This window comes from Columba livia, chromosome 2, assembly GCF_036013475.1.
Source record: "Columba livia isolate bColLiv1 breed racing homer chromosome 2, bColLiv1.pat.W.v2, whole genome shotgun sequence".
NCBI classification, from domain to species: Eukaryota; Metazoa; Chordata; class Aves; order Columbiformes; family Columbidae; genus Columba; species Columba livia.
The window spans coordinates 147601014-147624124 of record NC_088603.1 but is presented as its reverse complement, the minus strand read 5'-3'; the positions used below and the strand labels follow the sequence as shown (position 1 = coordinate 147624124).

Below are 23111 nucleotides of genomic sequence, written 5' to 3'. Positions count from 1 at the left end.
CCCTGCCACAGGCAGGGACACTTTCCACTAGACCAGGTTGCTCAAAGCCCCATCCAGCCTGGCCTGGAACACTCACAGGGGATGGGGCATCCACAGCTCCTCTGGGTGACCCGTTCCAGTGCCTCACCACCCTCATGGTGAAAAATCATTCATTATGTCAGATCTAGATCTCCGCTCTTTAGGATTAAAATCATTACCCCTTGTCCTATTGTAACAGGCCCTGCTAAAAAGTCTGTCCCCATCTTTCTCACAGGCTCCTTTTAAGTGCTGAAAGGCCACAATAAGGTCTCCCTGGAGCCTTGTCATCTCCAGGCTGAACAGCCTCAACTCCCTCAGTCTGTCCTCACAGCAGAGCCGTTCCAGCCCTCTGACCATTTCTGTGGCTCCTCTGGCCCCTCTCCAACAGGTCCATGTCTGTCCTGTGCTGAGGGCTCCAGAGCTGGACACAGGACTCCAGGTGGGGTCTCACCAGAGCGGAGCAGAGGGGCACACTCAACTCCCTTGACTTGCTGGCCACGCACCTTTTGATGCAGCCCAGGATATTAGTTCTCAGTTGAAATGCCAAAGCCCATTGTCAAGAGTTAGATATTACTTTCAACTTACTCCTGCATTTTTCAGTGCAGAGTACTGGGGAACAGGGCTGAGAAAATGAAGCCCAGGTTCAGGCTGCATGGCCGTTTTCCCATCAGTGAAATGGAGAAGCTGCTTTGTTCTCCCGCCGGCAGGCTGACATTCTTTATGTTAAAATATTCAGAAAGGAGTTTGTGATCTTCAGAAAATGGCGAGGTAGAGGTACCGTAATGATGGAAATTGTTGCCATAATTTATTGTTAGGAGAATCCTGTTAGAAATAGCCTGCCTGAAGCACTGGATCATCTTAACAGGTTGGTCTTATTTTTACCTTGTAAGGCTCTAGCAGCTTGATGGGCAGTAAGTGCCAAGACGGGCACATTTCAGGCAAAGACAATTCATATACGTTTATATCACTTCAGAGGAGATGGCGGGGGAGGTAGGTCCATGTACAATCTTACCCTGTGGATCTGTGTGTGTGTGTGTGTTCCTGTCTGTGCGTGCATCCGCACCTGCGAGCATCAGCATCTTCAGTGCTTTCCCACTGACCTAGAGGGTATTAAATTTGCAATAGGTGGTGCTATGTTTACATTTCTCAGAAGATACAAGCGGGAGGTGCTTTTGCTTCCTGGTGGACTTTTCTTATTCAGGCGTGTTGTGAGTTTTCTTGCTGCCAGCACAGCGAGGTGCTGCTGTGAAACAGGCGCTCTCGGAGGACTTCAAAGCCCGGGAGCCGGCGTTTGGTTTTAGAAGAAGCGCTATACGATGCTATTAGCAGGTTGCTGGTAACTGGGGTGTAACGCTGCCTGGAGAGGCACCTCGGCAAGGTTTGCGTCCGACACGCTACTTACCAGCCCTCTCTGGCACACTTGTTACCTTTAAACATCAAATGATGTTGGCGAGACCACATTTGCTGCTGTGTAAGACTACTTGTTCTAGGGGGTGTAACCGCCATGCTGGGAGCCAGTTGGAGTGTATTTGGCAGACCAAATGTTGTGTATGCTTTGCATGGACTGTATAGATTACAGGGCATTCTGTGTAAATATTTAGACAAAAATCATTAGAGCATTTTTATTCGTTAGAATGTGCATTGACTTTAGTGGCTTGTGTATCTGTGCATAATATCAAAGTGAACTGAATCCAACCCGGATGCCACCAAAGACTTTAAAGATGATTTACATTTCAATGGTTACTGTCCATCTTAACTGTTACAAAGTTCCTTTAGTAGTACATTAAAGTGAAAACTCTACTCTGTTTTGCTTTGTTAATCCAGCCTTCTGAAGTAAAAGAAGATGCTGGCATGGAAAGGAGAAAACAGTCGTACCTTGACATTAGTTGCTGAATGTTTGCCAAGTTTAATTGCCATTGACAGGCCTAGAAGAACCGTGCGGGATTTTCATTAATTTAGCAGCATTTTCACATTGGGCTCATGCTCGTACCTGTGCTTGGCCGGTATCTGTGTGCCGAGATCGCTGTTCACACACGGTGCTGCTGGACTTGGGCCGTAGCGTCCCTTGGAGTCCTGCAGCCCGGGCAGCACGGCGGCTGCAGTAATGAACCAGGCTGAAAGAAATACTCCAATGGCTGCCTTTCAGCACTTGGCAAGAAAATCCTTTTTATGTTAGTTTCAAGGTCGTCAGATATCATTATAGCCAAGTATTAAAAATTTCAAAGAAAGGAGGCAGTGTGTTTGATTTATAGAATAATTATCTAGCTTTAGCTGTAACTTGGCTTTGGCAATGGTTTTGCAAGCACTTGAAAATTAAATCCATTTTTTATGGCACTACAAGGTATTATCTCACAGCAAATGATAATTAAACACCTGTGAAATCAATTAGCCCTTTAAGCAGGGGGAAAAAAAAAAAGTTTTCCAATTATGTTTTTGCACCTCCAAACTTTCTAATTCCAGAACCAGCGGTTGCAGCGAGGGAGATGAACTGCCAGCCAGTAGCCTGTTAACCAGCATTAATATCACCCCAAAGCGTCATGCAGCCGTAAATCCGAAAGCAAGCAGTTCACGGCGACGGCACCCTTCCAAGTAGGATGCGTTAGCCTTTCGAGCTCATTCTTGGGCAGCCATCTATCTGATGCACAGCTGAGCTGTCAGCTTTTCTACAAAGACAGTTACTCACTTGGTGTTTTCAATGCCAAGTTTTACTTGACAGTTTATTTAAAAGTCAATATACCTTAATGGAAACCAAGCGACGAGACGCTCCATGTGACAGAGTGGGTTTCTTTTCTCCAGACAGTAGTTCAGAGCCATCTGCATTAAGCATTTACACATGGAAAACTGGCCGACTGGTTAATAACTGAAACTTCGTATGCTGGAAAACTGAGAAACACACTGCCATTTAGTCTTGCGTTGTAGGTGTTTAATATCTGTCTTTGTTGTAGCACTTGAACTGATGCAGAGACTTTTGGAAGATGCAGCATGTGTTCATGGACTTGCAGATTCGGGGAGGGAGCCCTGGACATAGTTGGTTAAGTGCCATCACAATTTTTGGCTCAGGAAAGAAAAAAAACAGCTCTAGTCCCATCTGACACCTACGGCGGTATGTACTGATGCTCCCTGCCAAAGATGAGCTCCAGCATCTTCCAGAAGATGGATTATGTGTGACACTGCTAAAATATGTACAGCTGCGTTAAGCCCGTAGTATGTGGTTTGAGTTAAGCCCATTGTATTTGGTTTGGGTTCTGCTCCTGTATTTCCATCTGAATTTTGGTAGTCACTATGGTGATAATTTTCGATGAGCATCGCCAGAGAGGAGGGAGGCAGGTGAGGACGCTGGGGTTAGCAGTGCCGAGGTCTGTCCAGCTGCTGGAGAAGCCAGCAGGCATCTGTATCTCAGGTTTCATTCTGTGGAACGGGGATGGTGATGGTATCCCATATCAGTGTTTAGACGATTAGATAAGAAAATATGTACGCTGCTTTGTGATTCCTACGTGACAGGTGACATATAGCTGGATAAAGTGTGATAGTTATTACAGCTGGGTAGCTGGACATGTCTGCTGGTCTAAACAGCCTTGTGTCCTTTTAGACCTCTGTTCAGTCAGTAGTGATGGTGATGTGGCTTTGGAAAAAAAAAAAGTTTATATTGAAGTTGGTAGTGAAAACGTTTCCCAGGGTAGTTTATAATCTCTTAAGTGTAGTGACATGGGGAAATGCTTAAGCTGTAAGAAGGAATGTATGGCATGGCTGATTAGTCACTGCAGAGCCTCTGCAGCCTGCCCCGGCTCCTTGGGATAATGGTGAACCAGGAATCCCAAGCAGCCCTTTAATCCACACACTGATTGACAAGGTCGGCACATCAGAAGGAACGAAAGAAAAAGAGAGGAGGGGATGGAGAAAGACAGAAGCAATGTGTTGGATCAAGAAGTTAAAATGGAAAGAGCATTTGGCTGAGCAGCGTCTCTCTTTCGGATAATTGCCCACATGGCGTTGCGGTGTTTACACCTGCGTGATACATGGGGCCAAACATGTTTTCTCAGCTATGGGCGGTAGCAGGGAGGGGATATTTCAATTAAAGTGTGAATAAATTAGAATTAATTAGAAATAGAGCTATTTGTTTATGCTGCCTAAAAAGGTATTAGCTGTGAACATGGTGCACTTAATCATAATGGAAGGAAGCCTGAAAGTTAATAAAACAAACTGCTGATCCTTACAAAGGGACATGAGCTTTGGGTTAAATCTGTAACTACTTTAGTTATAAAACCCCAACTGTCATATTAAAGGCATATGCATCTTGGATTTTAATGTGTTTGAATGATGCAGCTGAGGCCCAGGCCAAGCGGACCCTAAAACTGACAGTGGAATGTTACCTCCGTGTGAGTGTGCAGAAGGCAGGAACACAGGAGTATGAGCAATAAGCATGTGCCCCCACCCCCAACTCCCCGGCAGCTTCTAATGTGGAAACCAGGAACTTTCTGGAAAAAAAAAAACCTCCGAGCAAAGCAGAGTACTCCTCTCAAAGCTTTCCTACAGTAAATGCTCGGGAAGATCAACTGCCAAAGTCAAGGAAAGTGCCAGAAGGAATGTGACACCAAAGTGGCACAAATAAGGACGAAGTGCCCGGCCAGCCGCCGCCCACACGATGCCCTGTGGTGCGTGTCATTGCTCTGATTCCTCGGCTGCAAGCAGAGCCTGAAAGATCTCCATAGTTGATTAAAGCCAGAGCGGCTGGATAGGCAGGTAAAGCGGAGCCGTCCCCACAGGCTGGCAGCTCCCGGTTTGCAGAAAACACAGCGATGCAGGCTGGAAGATCATAACAAATCCCCCTGCCACCCTCAGACAGTACTGGCTGATGGAAATAAGTAGTTCTGAAAACAGATATAACCCCATTGCCAGGGGAGAAGTAGAAGATGAGGCTCTGGAAGAAGCTCTTCTAAACTCTTGACTATTTTCTCTGTAACTTAAGGCCTCTCCACCAGTTGCAAGCAGGGTTGTAATATTTTGTTGCCTCCCTGTGGTCTTGGTGAGATTAGTCAATGGAGATGGTGGGAAGTGGTCTTTGCAACAGATCCCAGATCAGCCCTTAATGTGCAAGTGTCCTGCTGTAGCTGAGAGGGTGTTCCTGGATGTCTGTGCCAGCTCTGATTTCTCTTCTGGAGAAGCGAAGGAGAAATTTCAAGTCCAATAAAGATTTAACTGAGATACCTACCTGTGATCACGCAGATTATCTCTCTGACTTCTCTGAAAGCTTTTCAAGTCAAAGTTAAGCGCAGAGATGCTTTTAGATGTGTATGCCTCCTATGCGGAAAATATGCCGATCATACATAAGGAATTTCCCCTCCTCAACAAAACACCAGCAAAAATCAAACCTTTTGCTGCATGCGTGGTTCCTACAGGGCTGAATGGGAAGGAGTCTGAAACTGAGGGCTGCCCTGACACCTTCTGTCTCCCCCATGGCCTGTGGCCTGGAACTTCACTGACCATGCAATGATTTTATGATCAAGGTCTCCTCCAAATGCCGCCTGACAGTCTGAGGAAAACATCAAATGTTCTCTGCTGCAAACTTGATTCTAAGGTGCTTTTCGATACATGTAAACAATTTCTTCTGCAAGCAGTGCTTCAAATTACAAAGCTCTGCTTGCAGCTTGACAGAGATGTTTATGTTTTTGTGGCTGGCTACATGTGTTATATGAAAGGCATTTCCGAATTTGTATACAGGGGTATCTTCTGTCTTTAAGCTAAGGCAGGGAACCTCTGTTGTTTTGTGTGCTACTCACACACTACTGGAGTAAAATTAGTACCTTGTGTTTAAGTATTTCAAATAGATACTTGATCCTGCGATGGTCACTGTGGAGGATTAGACTGTAAACCAGTCCGTTAGCACCGGCTCGAAAGTCATGTCAAGTCGCCTTATAACACTTGGGTTTAAATAGCAGAGAAATTTGTTCATGAGAAGGATCTCTGGTGAAATTCATGTGCTGCAGCAGCTCTCAATGGATATTGCTTTACTCTGGGTCTGCTCACGTTGTGTCTGCGGGCTCTCCCTGAAGTGCGTGGAAATTTTGTGCCCATACATCAAGGTTAGGATGAGGCTCTCTGTGTACATATGATGTAGATAAATTGCTTGATGACCATGAACCGTGCTATTCCAGAGCACGGCGATATATCACACGTTAGGCTTTAAAATGCACAAATGGGAGCAAGATGCTAACTGGTTTCCAGGTGGGAAATGGTCAACATAATCCTTTTTTCTCCCCCCCCCCCTTATATATCTATCCTAATATCAGCAAATTAGATGTGAAAGAAAAGGTAGCTGACATAAGACATCAGTGGGATGTGGAGAAGCCACTTGTGTTTGGCCTCGTTCTCTCCTTTTCTTTGTGTTCTGGTTCTGCCATCAACATTTTGTGGATATTGTTGAATTCCAGGATATTAACAGGATTTTCCATTTTTAGCTAGCTAATGATGGGGGACTTCTGACTGGTATATTCTCGCCCTACAGGGTATTCTATTTTTAGTATTTATTAACATTTTCTGTGGTACAATATACAGTGAAAGTGATGAGCCTCAGACCTCTCAGTATGTAAAAAAGGAATGCTTAAAAACAGTAACATTTTAATTTTTGGTGTTCCAGTTCCCTAATATTTTCCCTCGTGTGCTGTGTCAGTGCTGGCTGCTGGGCTGGGACATGGCTGCCAATCAATAGCCCACACGGAGAAAAAGAAATTGCTGCCGCTCAGATAGAATATGTATATATGTATTTTAACCAAAGTTGAGATAACGATTTAAGAAAAAATGTACTTTGAAGTCTGTTTTGTAGTTTTAATTAATGCAACGAGGGGTTTTATTTTACTCTCAGTGGAGATAATCTTAATCCATTCACAGTGACCTTTTCTTGTGCAAATTAGCTATACACGCTTGTTTAAGCAAATGGGCCTTTGCAAGATGTCTCTTCCTAAAGACAGAGCTTATAATTGAAAATTGGCTTACACCCATCTGTCTGCCCTGTGCGAGAATACAAGCATAGATCCGGACTTTTTTATATAGAAAATATAATTGCATACATATACATATATATGCTTACCAAAAAAAATTGCTCTGCCTGCAGTCTACAGTTAAATTAGATTATTAGTGTTAGAAAATTTCAATGTCACAAGTTACTGTCGAAATTAACATCTGTCTGCATGGTCCAGGACACTGGAGAACAGAGGGTATTTAATCTGGATCCTTTTGTCTCAGATGGAGTCGATGCTGTTGGCATTTCCATGGGATTGCCAGAAGTACAATTAGCTAATAGCAGGCTGGAAGCTGTTAGGATTTGGTGCCTAGTTTTGGTGAATGGGGTTGAGGTGATTGATGGAATTGGAAAAAACAAACAAGCAAACAAAACCAGGAGTGTCTATAAGTTTTAATTCAGAGGAGCAGGGGTCATTGCAGCTCTGTGGTTGATGGCCAAAATTTGGCACTTTATCCCTCTCACCACATTTGACAATCACCACCACAGGAGCCATTGTAACCCTCCATCCTGTCCCTTTTTCAGTGTGTGCTTGAGTAGGGAAGATTTATTTGGCATAGTTTGGATATTTTTTGTTTCGTACAAATCTCTTGCACAGAAATGAGCGCAGTTGTGCATGACTTTGACTAAATCTGGATAAAAATCAGGGTCACAGAAGTGCTGCAACAATGCTTTGGGTATCAAAATATTGCAATCTAAGTTTGTTGTTAGAACTCATGCATGCCTCTTGATATAGAAGTGGCTGATTATTGCAAAGGCAAAATTATTTCCTTCCTTCCCAGTTTGTTACCGTTCTCCCCAGCTCTCTCCTGTAGTGGTTGCTCCTGAGGATGAACAAAAAGCAGCTGGGGAGGTGGCTGACACGTGCCTGGGGGGAGCTGGGTAACCTGATGGTGAGGGGTCTTGGTCAGAGGTGATTTTAGCCAGATGTGTCTCAACAGCTGTTTGCATTTTCATGCCCAGTTACTCTAGGACTCACCACTAATTGAATTTTCTCTTTTCTCCTCTGTTCTCATTAGGTATGATTACCGTGAAATGCTGCACAATGCCACTTTCTGTCTGGTTCCCCGTGGCCGCAGGCTTGGCTCTTTCAGGTTTCTGGAAGCTTTGCAGGTAAGAGCTGCAGTTTAAAGCATCAGCTACGCTGGCTGCAATTCAGCATGCAATAGCAAGGGGGTGGGGAGGAGGGAAATGTGTTTTGTGTCCCTAGTGGACAGTAATCCACTTGCAAAAGCCTCTCTTCATACTTTGGAGCAATTGACAGCTTCTTCCCAGGAGGGGCTGAGCACTGAGCTCATCTGACGGTCGCACTGCGTTACCTCCAGGAAAAGGCTTTCTCTGGATGTGGTGGGGCTGGGAGGTTGGACCGGTTTAGAGCAGTATCTTGTCAAGCTGTGAGACTTCCCATGGGAGACACTGGCCTCTACAAGTAAGCCCCAGGGTGCTAAAAACACCTTTTTGTTTCCACTTAGCCAGAACAGAGCTGTTTATGCATTGCCTGTCTTGCAATGGTGCTTACTGAACGTGCAGAAGGTGGCCTGGAGGTTGTAAAGCCCCAGCTGGAAGCGTCACATGAAGGTGGCTGTAGGCTGATCTCAGGGAGCAAACAGTGTGTCTGGGACAGCACCTGTATCCCCTTCACCTTTTAAAAGCATTTTGGTTACTGTCTCCCTGTTGTGCTGTGGGCCAGCAGCAGAGGGAATGCTGAGGGGCTCCTGGGTGGCTGTGGCAGTGGGGCTGGGCAGCACAGCAATCCAGCCTGACACTCACCTACTCTGGCTGCAGGCGGCATGACCTTTTTTTTGGCAATCCTCAACTCAGCCCTTGGGTCCTGGATCTTCACTCACACATACAGAGCATCTTGGGAGATGCTACAGGTCCCCTCTGGGACTGGCATCTGCATTTCCATGGGGTCTGGTGTGGAAGGGGGGCAGGCTGAGGCACTTCTTGGTGTCAGTGGGCTGGCAAATGAGGACACCTTACAGAATCCTGCCTCCGGGTGTTCTTTTGCCATTTTGGAAGTGTCCCAGCATTGGCAGTAAAGCTATTAATGAACAGCATCACATTACTTGTCTTCATCAGACACAAAATGTCCCAGTTGCTATTAAAGATTATTGTTTACTGCAATGCAGAGCAGTATTCAGGTACTAAGTGGATGGGTATGATGTTATTTTAGAAGCCATGGGGTAGCTTTCTGGCATTCGGCTGGTTCTCCAGAAGGTCTTCACTAGGTCCCGCGTCATGTCTGCCAGCCTCAGATGGGTGTCTTGGATACCCCAGAGAATCTCAAATGTGCTTGAGATAGGTTTAACCACTGAACCCCACACCTACTGTCACATTTGAGATTGGCTGTCCCTTCCTTTGCTCCTGCTCAGGAGATTAACAGCCTGCAAAGTGCTGTTTCCTCTCCAACCTCTTCAGAGGAAGAGGTGGGACTGGCTTTTTTTTGGAACGATGAGTCACTTCAGATCCTCATGAAGAGCACTGCTCAGCTCCTTTTTCAGCTGGGCCACAAGTCATATGTCATCTCAAGAGAAGAGGGCGGGGAGCATACCTCACGGTGCAGAACTTGGAGATTCCAGATCAATGATGACCAAATGCAGGCATTGAGGATTTTCCTAGCAGGCTAGCAGCACAGTATACACTGATTATGCTGAATTCCCAATTTCTGTCTGGCTCCAGGGCATGTTGAAAGATGTAACCCACATCAGTGGAATGTTTTAAACATGAAAACACATTGCTAAGTGTTTTCTGGTTGGATTTTTTTATGCACTGATGTAATTTCCATACAGATCACAGTTCTTTACACGTTATAGTCACCACTGTAATGCAGAGACTTGAGCAGTCTGAGATCCTGTGTGTAATACATGTTACCAAGGAAGGTACAGCAGTCTGAAAGGTTCTCCTTTATACCATCGTTTGGAAGGTGCAGGAGGGACTGACCCCAATCTGGACCAAATTCAAAGTAATTGAGCTTGGCTTGATCCAGAAGAAACTGAACCAGATCACAGGGTCGAATCAGATCCTCTAGTAACAGGTTCTTGCAACACATCAGGAGGCTTTTGGTTTGGATCTTAGGTTGTGATCCGGCTGACCAGAATGTAGTGATGAACATTTATTTATGGAAATACTGCCCTATTTACTGAATGTTCACAAGCTTGCGGTTTATGCAGAGGAACTTGCGCAACTCATAAAAGATCAAATAATTTAGACAGATCATACTGGTACAAAATAGATAATAAATTTGTATGCTTTTTGTTTGTTTTAAGACAGAAAGCAATTCTTATTTTTGTAGACAGATGATGACAGATGAATTATGTTTGTGCAGTTGCATCTCTTTGGAGAGCCAATATAAAACAGGATAGGGAATTCACTCCTCCGTCGTGGAAAATGTGCTTTGGAATTAAATATGATATATATTTTCTGTAGGGTTGTCTTACAACATATTATAAAAATTTAGGGAGTTAGCTCCCTGCTGAATGGTTCATGAAGCAGCAAGGGAGGCCATCATTTTGTATTAAATTCTCTGGTGTTGCATCTGCAGCATTTTAACAGTTCTGCCCTTATCTGGCAGCGTAAGCACCAGATTTCAAATGCCACCCTCCATGCAAACCCTACCTTTCAGTGAGTATGAATAAGCGCAAACTGGAAGACCATCAGAATTTGGGTTGCCCTCCTGTGGTCTCTATTCTGGTGTTCTTTTCTGACCACCTTCACGAGTGCTGGCTCAGAGCCTGTGCAGAAGATGACCGTGAGGTGTTGGTGGGAGCCCTGGGCTCGCTCTGGTGTTCGGGTACCACTGACACTGTGATGCCCCTGTGTGCTGCAGGCCGCCTGTGTCCCGGTGATGCTCAGCAACGGATGGGAGCTGCCCTTCTCGGAAGTGATTGATTGGAACCAAGCTGCCGTCATAGGCGATGAGAGATTGTTATTACAGGTAAGAAAAAGACCGCGGCCTTCAGCGGATCAGTTGATTATTGCTGCCGCCATCTAAATGGATGGGGAGGATGAATCCAAAAGGTCAGGGCTGTAAAAGAGTTTTTATCGTGAAGGGATTGTCTGTGTCACTCTGGCTATGAACTCATTTAATATGACATCATTTATTTTTTGACCTGAAGGTCATTGCAGCCACCAGGCCACATTCTAAACGCAGAAGACTCTTTTATTTATCCCGGTAGAGTGACATTTCTTCTGGTGTGGAGCACCTGGATGCCTCTCAGAGGCAGAGCTGGCCTGGACCGCGTGCTGTGATGAAACAGAGAACGTTTGAAGGCAGGTTCTACTCAAGTCATTCAAAAAGAGTTTCTCCTCAGGGTCCCACCAGCGCCGTGTGTCTGGCTGGCAGGTACTGAAGGGGCTCAGCAGGAAAGCAGGTGTTATCTCAGATGGGAGTTACCACCTAGTAGTTCTGAGGGAAGCAGAATCTGTCCCTTTTCTGATGTCTGGACCATGTAACATTGCTTTCTGAAGCAGTGTTCACCTATTGTTAATCTCCTCATGGAACAAAAATGGGCTGAAATTCCCTACTACCTTCGGCGTCTACTTTGGTTTTAAATTCACTAGGTTAATTTTTTCCTGTTTCCCTAGTTTTATAGTCTAAATACATTCTGTATAGTATGTGGAGAAATTTATGTGAGGTAAAGTTCTTGAAAGATTGGTTTCCACAAAGGACAGCGTGTTTCAAAAAGATGGACCTAATTTCAAAGCAGTAGTGATTTCAAATGGGGTCTATCTTCTTGAAAAACCCTGTAGAATGTGATAAAACACCGTTGCCCATCATGAAGCTGAGATCCACAAGATCTGGAATAGCTGGTAAGTAGCCTCTAAGAGAGGGGGTTTTTAATGGTTGCGTTTAATTCATTTCCAAAGTGACAAGCTATTGTCATCCATGGAGAGAAGCCTTCAAAGGTACATATGTCTTTGCACCCCAAAAATGGAGTACCTTTCAAAATCTCATTAGGTGCCTATTCACTTGCCCAAAGAAGGAAATATTTGTGAAGAGCTGGCCTAGCAAGCCTTGTGAAGTGCTGCCTGTTCTCCTTAATGTGCTACAAGCTGCAAACAGAAAAGGGCCATTTGATTTTTGCTTCTGTGGATGGCACATTTTTCTGAGCAAAATGATTTTTCTCTTTAAATAATAATAATTTGCCCATCTTCATGCTTTCCGGTAACATGCCATTCGTTCCCTTCACAGCTGCTTCCATACTGAACAGCTACTGCACCGTTATTAACAGTGTTTTTAAAGAGCTGGCAGAGGGCCTGAATGTCTGCTCTGGGAAATGTTTTTGTTATGTTACAGTTTTTCATTTCCTGTTCGAGAGCAGCTCGGATGTTTTTATTTGCATATTCTCCTCATCATAGCGCTGGGAGAGCTTAATCCAGCCTTTCTGCTTTTATTTGGGCAGGGTGTTTTTTCCCTTCCCCCTACTGATTACTGAAATGACCTTTTATTAAGACGTCATCCGGTTCTAATAATTCCAGTGTAATCCTGCCAGATTAGTATTAATACATCATTTTCCCCACCTGTCTTTCTGGACAAGTAGATTAATAACTAATAGGCAAACGCAGTTAAAATGGGAGCTCTGATTTTCCTTTCCAGCTGTTGCAATGGAGCGGGCACCAAGGCTTATTTTAACCTTGGCACTGTGTTTGCCGGCGCTCGCAAGCATGGTGTGGCCTGTAAAATCATAACTTCTTGCAGTAACCTTCACCGTCAGAGCAGCCTTCCCTTTCAAAAGGCCTTGTTGGGAATGGGTATTGATTCTATTTGTTGCTCACACACGTGCACACACGTGCACACACATGCAAGGTTGCACATCATGCAATGAAATGAATGAATTTGTAGAAAAAACGCTGTATCGCCACTGTGAATTGACTTTGATCATCTTTTTGCTGCTGATAATGATCCTGGGTGTTATTAATACACATCTGTGTACAGCCACTGCAGGGGATGTTCATTATCCCTCGACTTACTGGAACTTACTGGAAAAGTAATGAAAAGAAAAAAATATTCACCCCAAAAGATGAAATTTAGTGCAGTTATTTGTTGCATCATGTCACAAATAGTGATGTGATCATTTAGAAAAACATGTGCTAATACATGCCTTTAACTTCTATCTTTCATACTAGTTCTACAGGGAATATTTTACCTAAAGATCTTTATTTTACCTGAAAGGCCTATAGCGAAGGAACACAAAGCACCATCTTTGACAGTCTGACGATTCCTTTCTGTCCTTGCTGTAGTGCCAGCTCTCTCATAGTATCAAATTCTGTATCCCTGTTAGCAGTGTCTCTAAGATGAAAGTCCAAGAGATGACAGTCTCAGGGAGCAGAGATTGGTTCTGTTGGACACAGTGTCCAGGCCTGGATGCAAACAAGGCAGTAAAGAATTTACTGATTCTTGGGGAAATTTTTTACATAGAAATTCTTAAACTGTCAGATTTTCTTCAGGAAAATGTTACATGTGAAATAATTTGATTCAGGAACATGTGAAAGCAAATAATGATCGCAGTGAGCAGTTACTTTTTTAATGCAAAGTATTGCAGGAAGACAATTTGGGTTTTATTTGTAAGGCAACTTAAACCAGAATTAACACGTTGGTTCAATGGAGAGGGGAAAAAAGTGTTTTCCCTTGTGAATAACAGGTGGTGCGGGAGATGTTATTCTTTCTACCCACAGTAATTAGTAAAATGCAGTTTGATCCACAGGCTCCCCAAAAGTGGAGTCTTATTTAAGATGTTGCTGTATTTTCCTTAGGGCACTTAGTGTTGCCATGCTGTGGTAAATGCAATTCCAGATCCCTCTAATACACTTTGAGAGTGGGGATTATTGTTGGCCTCTCAACACCTGCGGTTACTACTTTGTTAAAATACTAGTTTATGAAATGTTTTGGACATGGGGCATGGATGGAGGAGCTCCTTACCATGCCACACCACAGAGCTGGGAGAGGGAGCTTTTGTTACCGTGAAATAACCAAAAACTAAAAGAAAGCAGATGAAAAAAAAAATCATATATTCAGTACCAAAGGTTATAAAGGGTTGTGTCTCATTGGTTTTACATCAAGGCTTTAACTGTTGACACACGCACCTCTGTTGGACGGGAGCGCTGAAGCTGTGCAGCTTGCTAATAGAAGAGAGGGCTTGTTGGCAGCATATTAATTTGATGAGATTGCGTTGTTTTCTGAAGCTTCTGACTATATTACATCTTGTATTACAGATTCCTTCTACAATCAGGTCTATCCATCAGGATAAAATCCTAGCACTTAGACAGCAGACACAGTTCTTGTGGGAGGCTTATTTTTCTTCAGTTGAGAAGATTGTATTGACTACACTAGAGGTGAGTAAAAATTGTCTGGGAGCTTGCAGAGCAGCAAGGATTCTGTGCCTGAACGGCTGCTCCTGTCCTCAGCTGGCGTCAGACCTTGGTTTTCATGACATGCGATTGGTCACTGGGAAAAAAAGCTCAGCATCTCGATAGGTTTTCTCCCTCAAGGAAATACTTTCTTCATTATTGGAATCTACATTAGAAAACTGACACAGTGAAGTGTGGGAGCTACCCAACACGTGGAAAAGTTGTCATGTGTGATCTTGCCTTCACAAGGCTTTAGGGTTTGTGATGCAGTATCCTTGTTATTGGTAGCGAATGTAATTCTTTAGAAAACCTTCCTGGGATTCATTTTGGAAAAATATATTACTTCCTTGACCATTCCTTAGCGTTTTGATGCTTTGTGATGGAGCTGTTGGTCTGGCTGAAGGAAAAAGGTGGGCTTAAAAATCACTGTGTTTTATCTTCTCACACAGGATAAGGGACAGACCTGATCATCCTTATAAAATATTAATAAATTATCATAATTAGAGTGCTATTAAACAGGGAGACAGATTATCTCAAATGTGGAGAGAATCCTTTCTGAATTCAGAGACAGAGGAGAGATGAAAGGCTCTTTAGAAGTGGCACCCAGGCTACAATTTCAAAAGCAGGTTTCTCTTCTAATTGTTTTGCAATTTCGCACATAAATTTTTGACACACTTTTACCACTGGAAGTGGCTCACTTTGTAGGTGCAAATGCATTCGTCTTATGCTAATGATTCTACAATTGCATCCTTCTTTGTGCACTGTTGTGAAGCTTCACATTTCCCGCTGTGCCTGCTTTCCCCTGCAAACGGCAAATGAGTGCTGCTGCCTGCAGTACAGGTTGCCTGTGGCGGATGTTCCTCCAGCTGCTGCGAGACAGTCCCTTCAGTTCTTCTGTGCCAGTGGAGAAAACCAGGCAGGGAACATTTTCGGAGCCCCTGGCATAGCTATCCTCACACCACTCTCCTCCCCTGCATGAGCAGGTCTCATCAGTGCTGCCTGTTGGAGACTGCTCTGCATCCTCAAACTCCCCGTAAGCACTGATGAGATGGTGATAATTAGCACAGTCCACGCCAGGATCGGACTAACAAAGCTAGAAGACCACGTGACTGTGCTCGCGGTCTAATTTAGCCTTAACAGAAGTATCCTTAAGGACAATCAGGGTGACTCATGTATCATCTGCCCCTTCCCTCCACACACCTCATTGTTGTTAGGGATTGCTAAAAGGAGGGGGTACACAGCTCTCCTGGCTGCCCCTCTCCTGCCCATGCTGGGGCTGGTCTCAAGGGGGCATAACCTGTAGCCCCGTGGCCATGGTGCCCATTGCATGAAGCTCCAGCGCCCACAGGTGTGTCGTTAGCACTGCCCTGGGACACGCTGGCCCCTGTGGCTGCAGGTGCCCGGGGGACAGCAAAACCCGTAATAAAGCTGAAGCATCTGGGCAACCAGCAAGCTGGAGTTTCCGCTCAGAGGGGAAAAACTAAAGTGAAAACAAAAATCTTCCTGGAAGGTTTAATTTAATGTAACCAAGTAATGTATGCCTGGTGTTGAAGGTACGGTCTGGGTTTTTTCATTTGTTTGCGAGAGTGGTTTTGGTTTGAGGGTTTTTTTGTTTATTTTTTAATTCACGATTCTCGGAAATTTTTGAGACAGCTAAGAGGGATTCTGTTCTCATTAACAAATTCTCATTTCACATTTCAACTTGCCTAAGTAAAGTCCTGAGTTAACTTTCCTTAAAAAAGGAATAAAAGAGTTGAGAGTGATCTTTGCCATCTGAAATCTGCAAGCAGTATATCCTCTTCTGAAAACCTGATGCTTGGAAGTAAATTCTGGTGGATGTTGTCCATCTTCTGTTATAACACTGTTGTGTCAGTGTGCTCTGATGGTGCTAGACATCATCAGAATAATCACTTGCTAGCTGACTGCAGTGCCGCTACCTGTCCATGTGTGAGGGTATCAGCACAGAAATAGTCTTCACCAACTCAGGTGCCTGCAAGGACAGAACTCTGCTCTGCCCTTTATCCTGGACACCTCTGAAAACATTAAGTCACATTTCAAGGTCCTTGATCTTCTCATGGCATTTAGTGGCCTAAGCCAAACAGCTCATAGCCCAAAATGAGAGATTTGAATCACTTGGCCAGCAAGCCCATATTGCAGGCACAGAGGAACATGGTGTGGGTTAGGAAATTATGTTCACGAGTGTTGGCTGCAGGCTGGTGAGTGGGAGCGCTGGCAGCGCAGCTGCAAACACCATCCAGGCACGTGCTTCAGTGTATCTGCACTTCTCCAGCTTGATCTTCTCTGAAAACAAACCCAAAACATTCCAAAATCTCTGTGCAGCGCGCTCAGTCTTCCGCTGGGGAAGAGGAGGGGAGAGGGACAGCACAAAGTAGAGACAAGGAAGGTTTGATGCTCGGCCAGGGCACATTGAGAAGCAGCAATGATTAAGGCAATATGTGAACTTCTTGAAGCATGAGGATGAGGGAGACAAAAAATATTGGACTGTTAATGAGTTCCAAAAAGAAAAGGGAGATCTCACCAGAGATCCTAACCCCTTCCTTCGCTTATTAAACTTCCTGTCATGCCTCATGATCGGAGAGGCCGTGTAGCTGCTGTCTATCTCTGCAATATGTGCAGCGCTATGCACTCTGCATTTGAATTGATTGAGCCTCCGTGTTATCTTTTTTTATACTTCTCTTTCTGCCAAGTTGTCTTTTCTCCCTTCTATCATGACAGACAGCTAGGTTTCTTGTGTAGACCAGGAGTGTGATAAATTAGTCTTTGGTTCGTTAACTGTGATAAATGGCTGCGCCATCTCCCCAGCCTGGTGCGGGGCCACGCTGGTGAGGTCCGCGTGCCCGGCGTGCGCCAGGGCTGCGGGTGCTGCTCCGAGCGGGGTCCCTCTCCCACCAGAGCTGCGCTGGCTCCGGTGCGTTCCCTCCGGCGTCCTTGGCCGCCAGCGCAGTGGAAAACTCCACCGGCTGTGAAAACCTCCTGACCGTGTAAATAAATTCGCAGACTTCTTATCTGACTATGCCCTAGTTCTGAGAAAGCAGGAGGAAGGAGCTGTAATATTTAGATTTTGTGGTAAACACTGGAAAATATGTACTTTCTAGGTTCTGTCTTTGTTTAGTGGCATAGCTTGCAGATGGAGAAACAGCAGTCATCTGTTTTTTTTCCCGTCTCCACTACCGTGCAGATCTGACAGCTGATACACCTAACTTTCCAAACAGAAATATTCAGATATGCTCTTGTCAGTGGTGGAAATCCAGTCCTAAGTCTGTTATTTGTAGGTCAAAAAACAGTTAAATTAACTTAATCGTGTGAGTGAATTACTGCATATTAGCTACAGTAATTAGCTGTAGGCAAAATTCAGACAAGCATGCAAACACCTAACATTTGCCCCAGTTTAGCAGTATGTGTATTGCCACCAGCAGTGGGTTGTCTAGCACAATGTAACTGGTGTTGTTATGGTTCTTTTGTCATGGCAATCAAAAATTCCAGGAAATCCACTGCTTGTGGCAACACTTAATTCATGTTCCATGTTGGCCAAATGTCCCTGAACTTGGCTGCTTACAGAGATTTTTGCTTGTTTATTCTCCAACAGCTGCTTTTGTTCAGCTTGTGTTGAGTCTTTTTGCTTGCTTTTGTTTTTCTTGTGGTGTCGATATATAACTTCTTTAGTTCCATGGATTTTAAGGCCAGAATGAATGATGAGGGATCAGATTCAGTCCAGCTTCAGATCCATCAAGAATGAGGCCGGAGATGTTAGGTTGGAAGAACCAGCATGTTCTTGGCACTTGAGCCCCATGTGATGCATCAAGTGCCAGTTGGGTGAAATCTCCTTAGGAGATGGCAGATGAGCTGCAGAAGAAGATAAGGCAATTCTGCTTAGTCCACTTAGGAGAACATTGTTTATTTCCCCCCTTGCTCCTTGCAGTGTCCCCGTATTTAGAAAGCTGCATCTTATTTGGAGGCTGAATTTGGCCAGTTACAGCGTCCCACTGCAGAATCTTGCTATGCCTTTGCAGCAAATTGGAAAAAGCTCCCATCGGTGTAAGAACCACTATGGTTCTGGCATACAGGCGTCTGATGTGACATAACCGTAATTAGTTTTATAAATATTAAGTGTACAACCTTGTATCTTTTTTTTTTGTGGCTTGTGGTATTCTAGATGATAAAGTAGGTGATCTAGCAATCTGTTCTGACCATAAAAATCCAGGAATCTATGTTTGCGGCCCTCTACAAAGACACACAGTGGTTGCCAGAAGATCTTTTTCTGTTTCATCCAAAAAGGAACTGTTACAGAACTGAGACGTGGAATCCGTAATGTATCTGAATGCTAATATCCCTTTATAATTAAGCAAAAATGAATAATTAGTGCAGCCTGATTTGCTGAAAGTCTTTGTGGTTTTGAATGCTCTCATTATCTCAAAATAATACCTAGCTTTGTAATGCCATCCTCAAATAATTATCTTCTGCGAGTTCTGGATAGTAAAACTGACAATGAACTAATCAGGCTTACAACTGCTAAGATACTCTAATAGACAAAATATTTGACTTGGAATGCAAAATGCAATGAATTGCAAGGTCCCCATGTCCAGAGAGACTAATGAGGTGCTCTGAAACCTATTGCACAAAGCCTGAGCTGCTGAAGTGATGTCAAAGCGTGCAGGTCCTGTGTCATTTTAAGAGAGATTAAGCAGGAATGTTTAGTAATTTGTGTGCCTCAGCTTTTTGCAAAATGGGTGATGATTCCAGTCAGCTGGAGTCCCTGAAGCTCCTGCCAGTGACTATTACAGTCTATTTAAAAATCATTGCCTCTCTTGTTTTCCAGATTATTCAGGACAGAATATTTAAGCACATATCACGTAACAGCTTAATATGGAACAAACATCCCGGAGGGTTATTTGTACTGCCACAGTATTCCTCATATCTGGGAGATTTTCCTTACTACTATGCTAATCTCGGTGAGTGAATCCTTGCTATAATCTAGCAGTATTTGGAATTTCTAGTGGAAATTTGGAATTTGGTTCTTGAGTAGCATGTGCCAAGTGACTTACCATTCATTTCTAGTTAATTATGCCTTTCATTTATCCTGTCTTAGTCTTCCTTGCCCACTGTAGACTAGAATGTCTCTGGCTCATCAATATGCAACCTGTGCCTCTTGCTTGCAAAGATTGTTTTAAAAAAATCTGTGTCCCATCATACTTTTCAGTTTCCAGTAATTAATGCCTGAATTGCTGACCTATTCATGGCCCGAGGGGACATAAGAGGAATAGCTTTTTGCTTTCTATGTTTATTTGTGCCTGGCAAATTGGAAAAGTGGTAATTTACCCATGACACTTGTTATTGGAGTGCATAGTTGGTATGGATTTATTCTCCATACTATGTATACTCATATGGATCTAACTAGAAGGAATGAATAGGACTTAGGTTCATGGCTCCTTCCTGAACGACGAGTTCTGTGGGGGAATGTGCCTGCAGGCTGAAATGATCCTGCTTACCAGGCTGCTGCTACTTTTGGCTCAGCCTGTGCCATCCCACTTGTGTGGATCTGTACTGCTCACCTGCTAAAAATTCACAGTTACCGTGTTAAAGAGGGAGAAGAAGGTTTCTGGGGGAATGTTGATGAAAAACAACTATGACCCCACACAGATGAATTTAGATTAGACTGAAAGCAGTAATGAAGGGTAGATGCCAGTAGGATCTGTTATTTCAGGCAGAAAAGGAAATCATAGTGAGAGAAATATCAGAATGGAAGACAAGGATGCATGCAGAATTATCGGCTCAGGAAGTAGTTGCAGATGCATGTGGATGGGGATCGACCCAGAAAGAGCAAAAAGCTGAGAAAGGCTATAATGGAACTGAGGAAACTGAGCAAGCCTCTGGAAGTTGTAGAGATAATCTGTAGTAAAGATCAAGCATCCAGAGCCAGGTAGCAAAATAGAGCCAGGGTCAAGAAAGACATTTGGTTGAACAAACCAGATGTCAATATTATTTGTGAGGCAAACTGGATGAAAAAAAGAGATTGCAGGACATCTGTGGCGATAGCGAGTAAGAAAAGGCAGTGATAGTGTTGAAGTCGGGAATTTTGGAGGGTGTGGGAGTTAAAGGGAAGCGTGATCTCCTGTGAAGCATCTGGTATCTGAGGCAAAAGCAGGTGACCAAAAAACACATGGCAAGGTTTGCATTAAGTGCAGATAATTTTTCTCATCTCCAGAGTCCTTTAATCTGTACTAACCAGGGCAATTTTGTCTTTTCCTGAACACGTATCTCTTCACTTCAGGTCTGAAGCCTCTTCCCACATTCACTGCCGTTATCCACGCAGTAACTCCCCTGGTTTCCCAATCTCAGCCTGTGCTGAAACTCCTGGTTGCTGTAGCCAAGTCCCAGTACTGTGCACAGGTAAGCAGTGCTGTTTGATGTCAGACGCATTGGAGACAAAACTACTGTCCCAGAAGTGAAGAGCCTACTGACTTCAGATCTTCTCAGTCCTGTTTCAGCCCCTTCTTGCAATTCTGATGTTTCCTTTTTCTGAGATTTTTACTGTCTGTGACCTGCATGTATGGGAAACAAAACTTCTGAGTATAGTTAGAATGGAACAGAGACAGTAATTAAACCCCTTTGTTTCATGAGGTGGGTAGAACAATGACTGCACTTTAAAGATCAGGTGCAGAATGCCTGTACCTCAGAGGCCCTATGTGATCTTCCTTCCTCCTGCTGTGGCTGTTAGTCTCAGCAGTGCCAGGATTTTGGCTTCTCTGAAGGAAACCCTGGAGAGTTCTGTAGGAGCACCCTCTTGCAGTGGATTGTCACAAGTGATTTAGCCTTTAATGAGAGCCAAAGTAAATCAGTGACATCCGTATGACCTGGCCTAGATGGAGACTTCCTGAGTTCCTGTCTGGCATCTATTTGCTTGAGAGGATATATATTGTAAATAGTCAGGATGGGTAAAATTACTGTAAGAAGTGTTATTTTTATACAGATTTGTATCATTGTTGATTTTGAAATTCCTAACTTAAACGTAATGTTTCTGTCTGGAGATCAGAGTCCTTAGGGTTTGTACTGCATTGCTTCAAAAGGTCTCTGATCATCATCCAATATTCTCTTTCAGATTATTGTTTTATGGAATTGTGATAAACCCCTCCCAGCCAAACACCGCTGGCCTGCCACTTCTGTGCCTGTCATAGTCATTGAAGGAGAAAGCAAGGTAGGTGGAGAGAAACATGGTGAAATATTGTATCTGTTTTCCAGTGGGACCGGAATTTATTTTTCCAGCTGCTTCGGTGAAAGCTTTGTAGTTCCCAACAGTGTAACAGCTCTTTTCTATTCCTTGGCTCTTTGTACCAGCTTGGTCACAGATTTGCATTTCATGCATGAGGTCCCATGCTCTCAGAAATCATCAGCGTGGCAATTAATGCTGTGAATCTGAGATTCACAGGTGAGACCCGGTTTTGAAATGTGGCCCTGAGAGCAGGTAGTGCTGACCTCATCTTTGGAGATTTCTTTCTCTGCAGGTGCAGGAAAGTCACGATGCAGCTGGATTAGTTGAGTCTGAGCAGTCAGTTGCAAGACCTGAGGGTCAGCTGTGGACTCAAAAGTAGAGAACATATGGGAATGAATGGTGTTAAAGCACCTTTGGAAAGTACCTTCTCTCATGGCCTTGTAGGGTACTGCTGCCAATGATGGGATCCGACCACCAAAGGGACAAGGGACACATGTGGGAACAAAACCACCATGTCATGTCTTGCTGTGCAACACACCTGTTTGTTTGCACTTCCACAAAGTCAAAACAGACGCCACCCAGATTAGAGAAGAGGCTCTTCTTAAAATCCACAATGAAGTGGCCAATTCATTTCTAAATGCAGGCCTGAAAGATCAAGACTTAACGCTTCTGGGCTCTCAGATAGATTGGGACTGGCCCCCTCTGCAATCTCTGTCAGCTGGCTCTTGAGCTTTGCCTTTGCAAAGGGAACTTTTAGTTGCTTTGGCTGTACAACCCTATTTTGAAATTATAGTCCTGTTTTTGTTCTTTTCCCCCAGTCACCTTAACAAGGAGAAAGAGAGAGCCCTTCAAGGTTGGCAGCTAATGGTTCTGGCCTCAGCTAGCCATGTAAACAGTGTCAGGAGAGTTGCTGCAGGGCCAAGAAAGGCTGTAGTGATTTCTGAGTCTTTTGAACGTTGTGGGGTTGTTTTCTTTCTTTTTGGAAAACTTGCAGAGGTGAGATAGAGGAGAAAATCTCTGACCAGTTCTACAGTGTTTGTAGGAATTGGCCCAGGCACTGCTTAGATTACAAATGAGTCTCCTGAGTACACAAAGGTGTGTTTATAGTGGACAGTCTCTTCCTTCTAGTATCCCAACATATGCCAAATGGCTTATTGCGCAGTAAAGCTGTTTGTTTGGACAAAGCCTGCAGAGCCAGAGCAGTGCAATTCAAAGGTTGCACAAAGGAACTGCTTTTCATCTTCAGACTTAGCTGAAGCGCACTGGCAGGCACAGTGACTGTGTGCAGGTGTCACAGAGGTCTGCCTTTACCTAACCTTCCCTCTTCCCCATGAAATCAAGATATATTATCACACCTGTTTTACAAAAGGGAGCTTTAACTACAAAAACAAAATACGTGGGTAGTCCCGACTGGTTTACTATTTGACAATTTTACACAGTCTGTAAAACAGCTGGGGTGACAATGCTGCTCTCCTGCCGGCTGCTTGCTCTGCTTTGCCT

General features: G+C 44.1%; 1 protein-coding gene across 1 annotated transcript in view; it reads left to right on the top strand.

Annotated features, from left to right (window-relative positions):
- The window catches only part of EXT1 (exostosin glycosyltransferase 1), a 181166-nt gene that overhangs the window by 144408 nt on the left and 13647 nt on the right, over positions 1-23111 (top strand). The window contains exons 2-7 of the mRNA XM_065054302.1: positions 8053-8146; positions 10863-10970; positions 14249-14368; positions 19221-19353; positions 20673-20791; positions 21501-21596. Of these exons, the coding sequence (XP_064910374.1) occupies positions 8053-8146; positions 10863-10970; positions 14249-14368; positions 19221-19353; positions 20673-20791; positions 21501-21596 (670 nt within the window). The remainder of the gene's footprint in view (positions 1-8052; positions 8147-10862; positions 10971-14248; positions 14369-19220; positions 19354-20672; positions 20792-21500; positions 21597-23111) is intronic.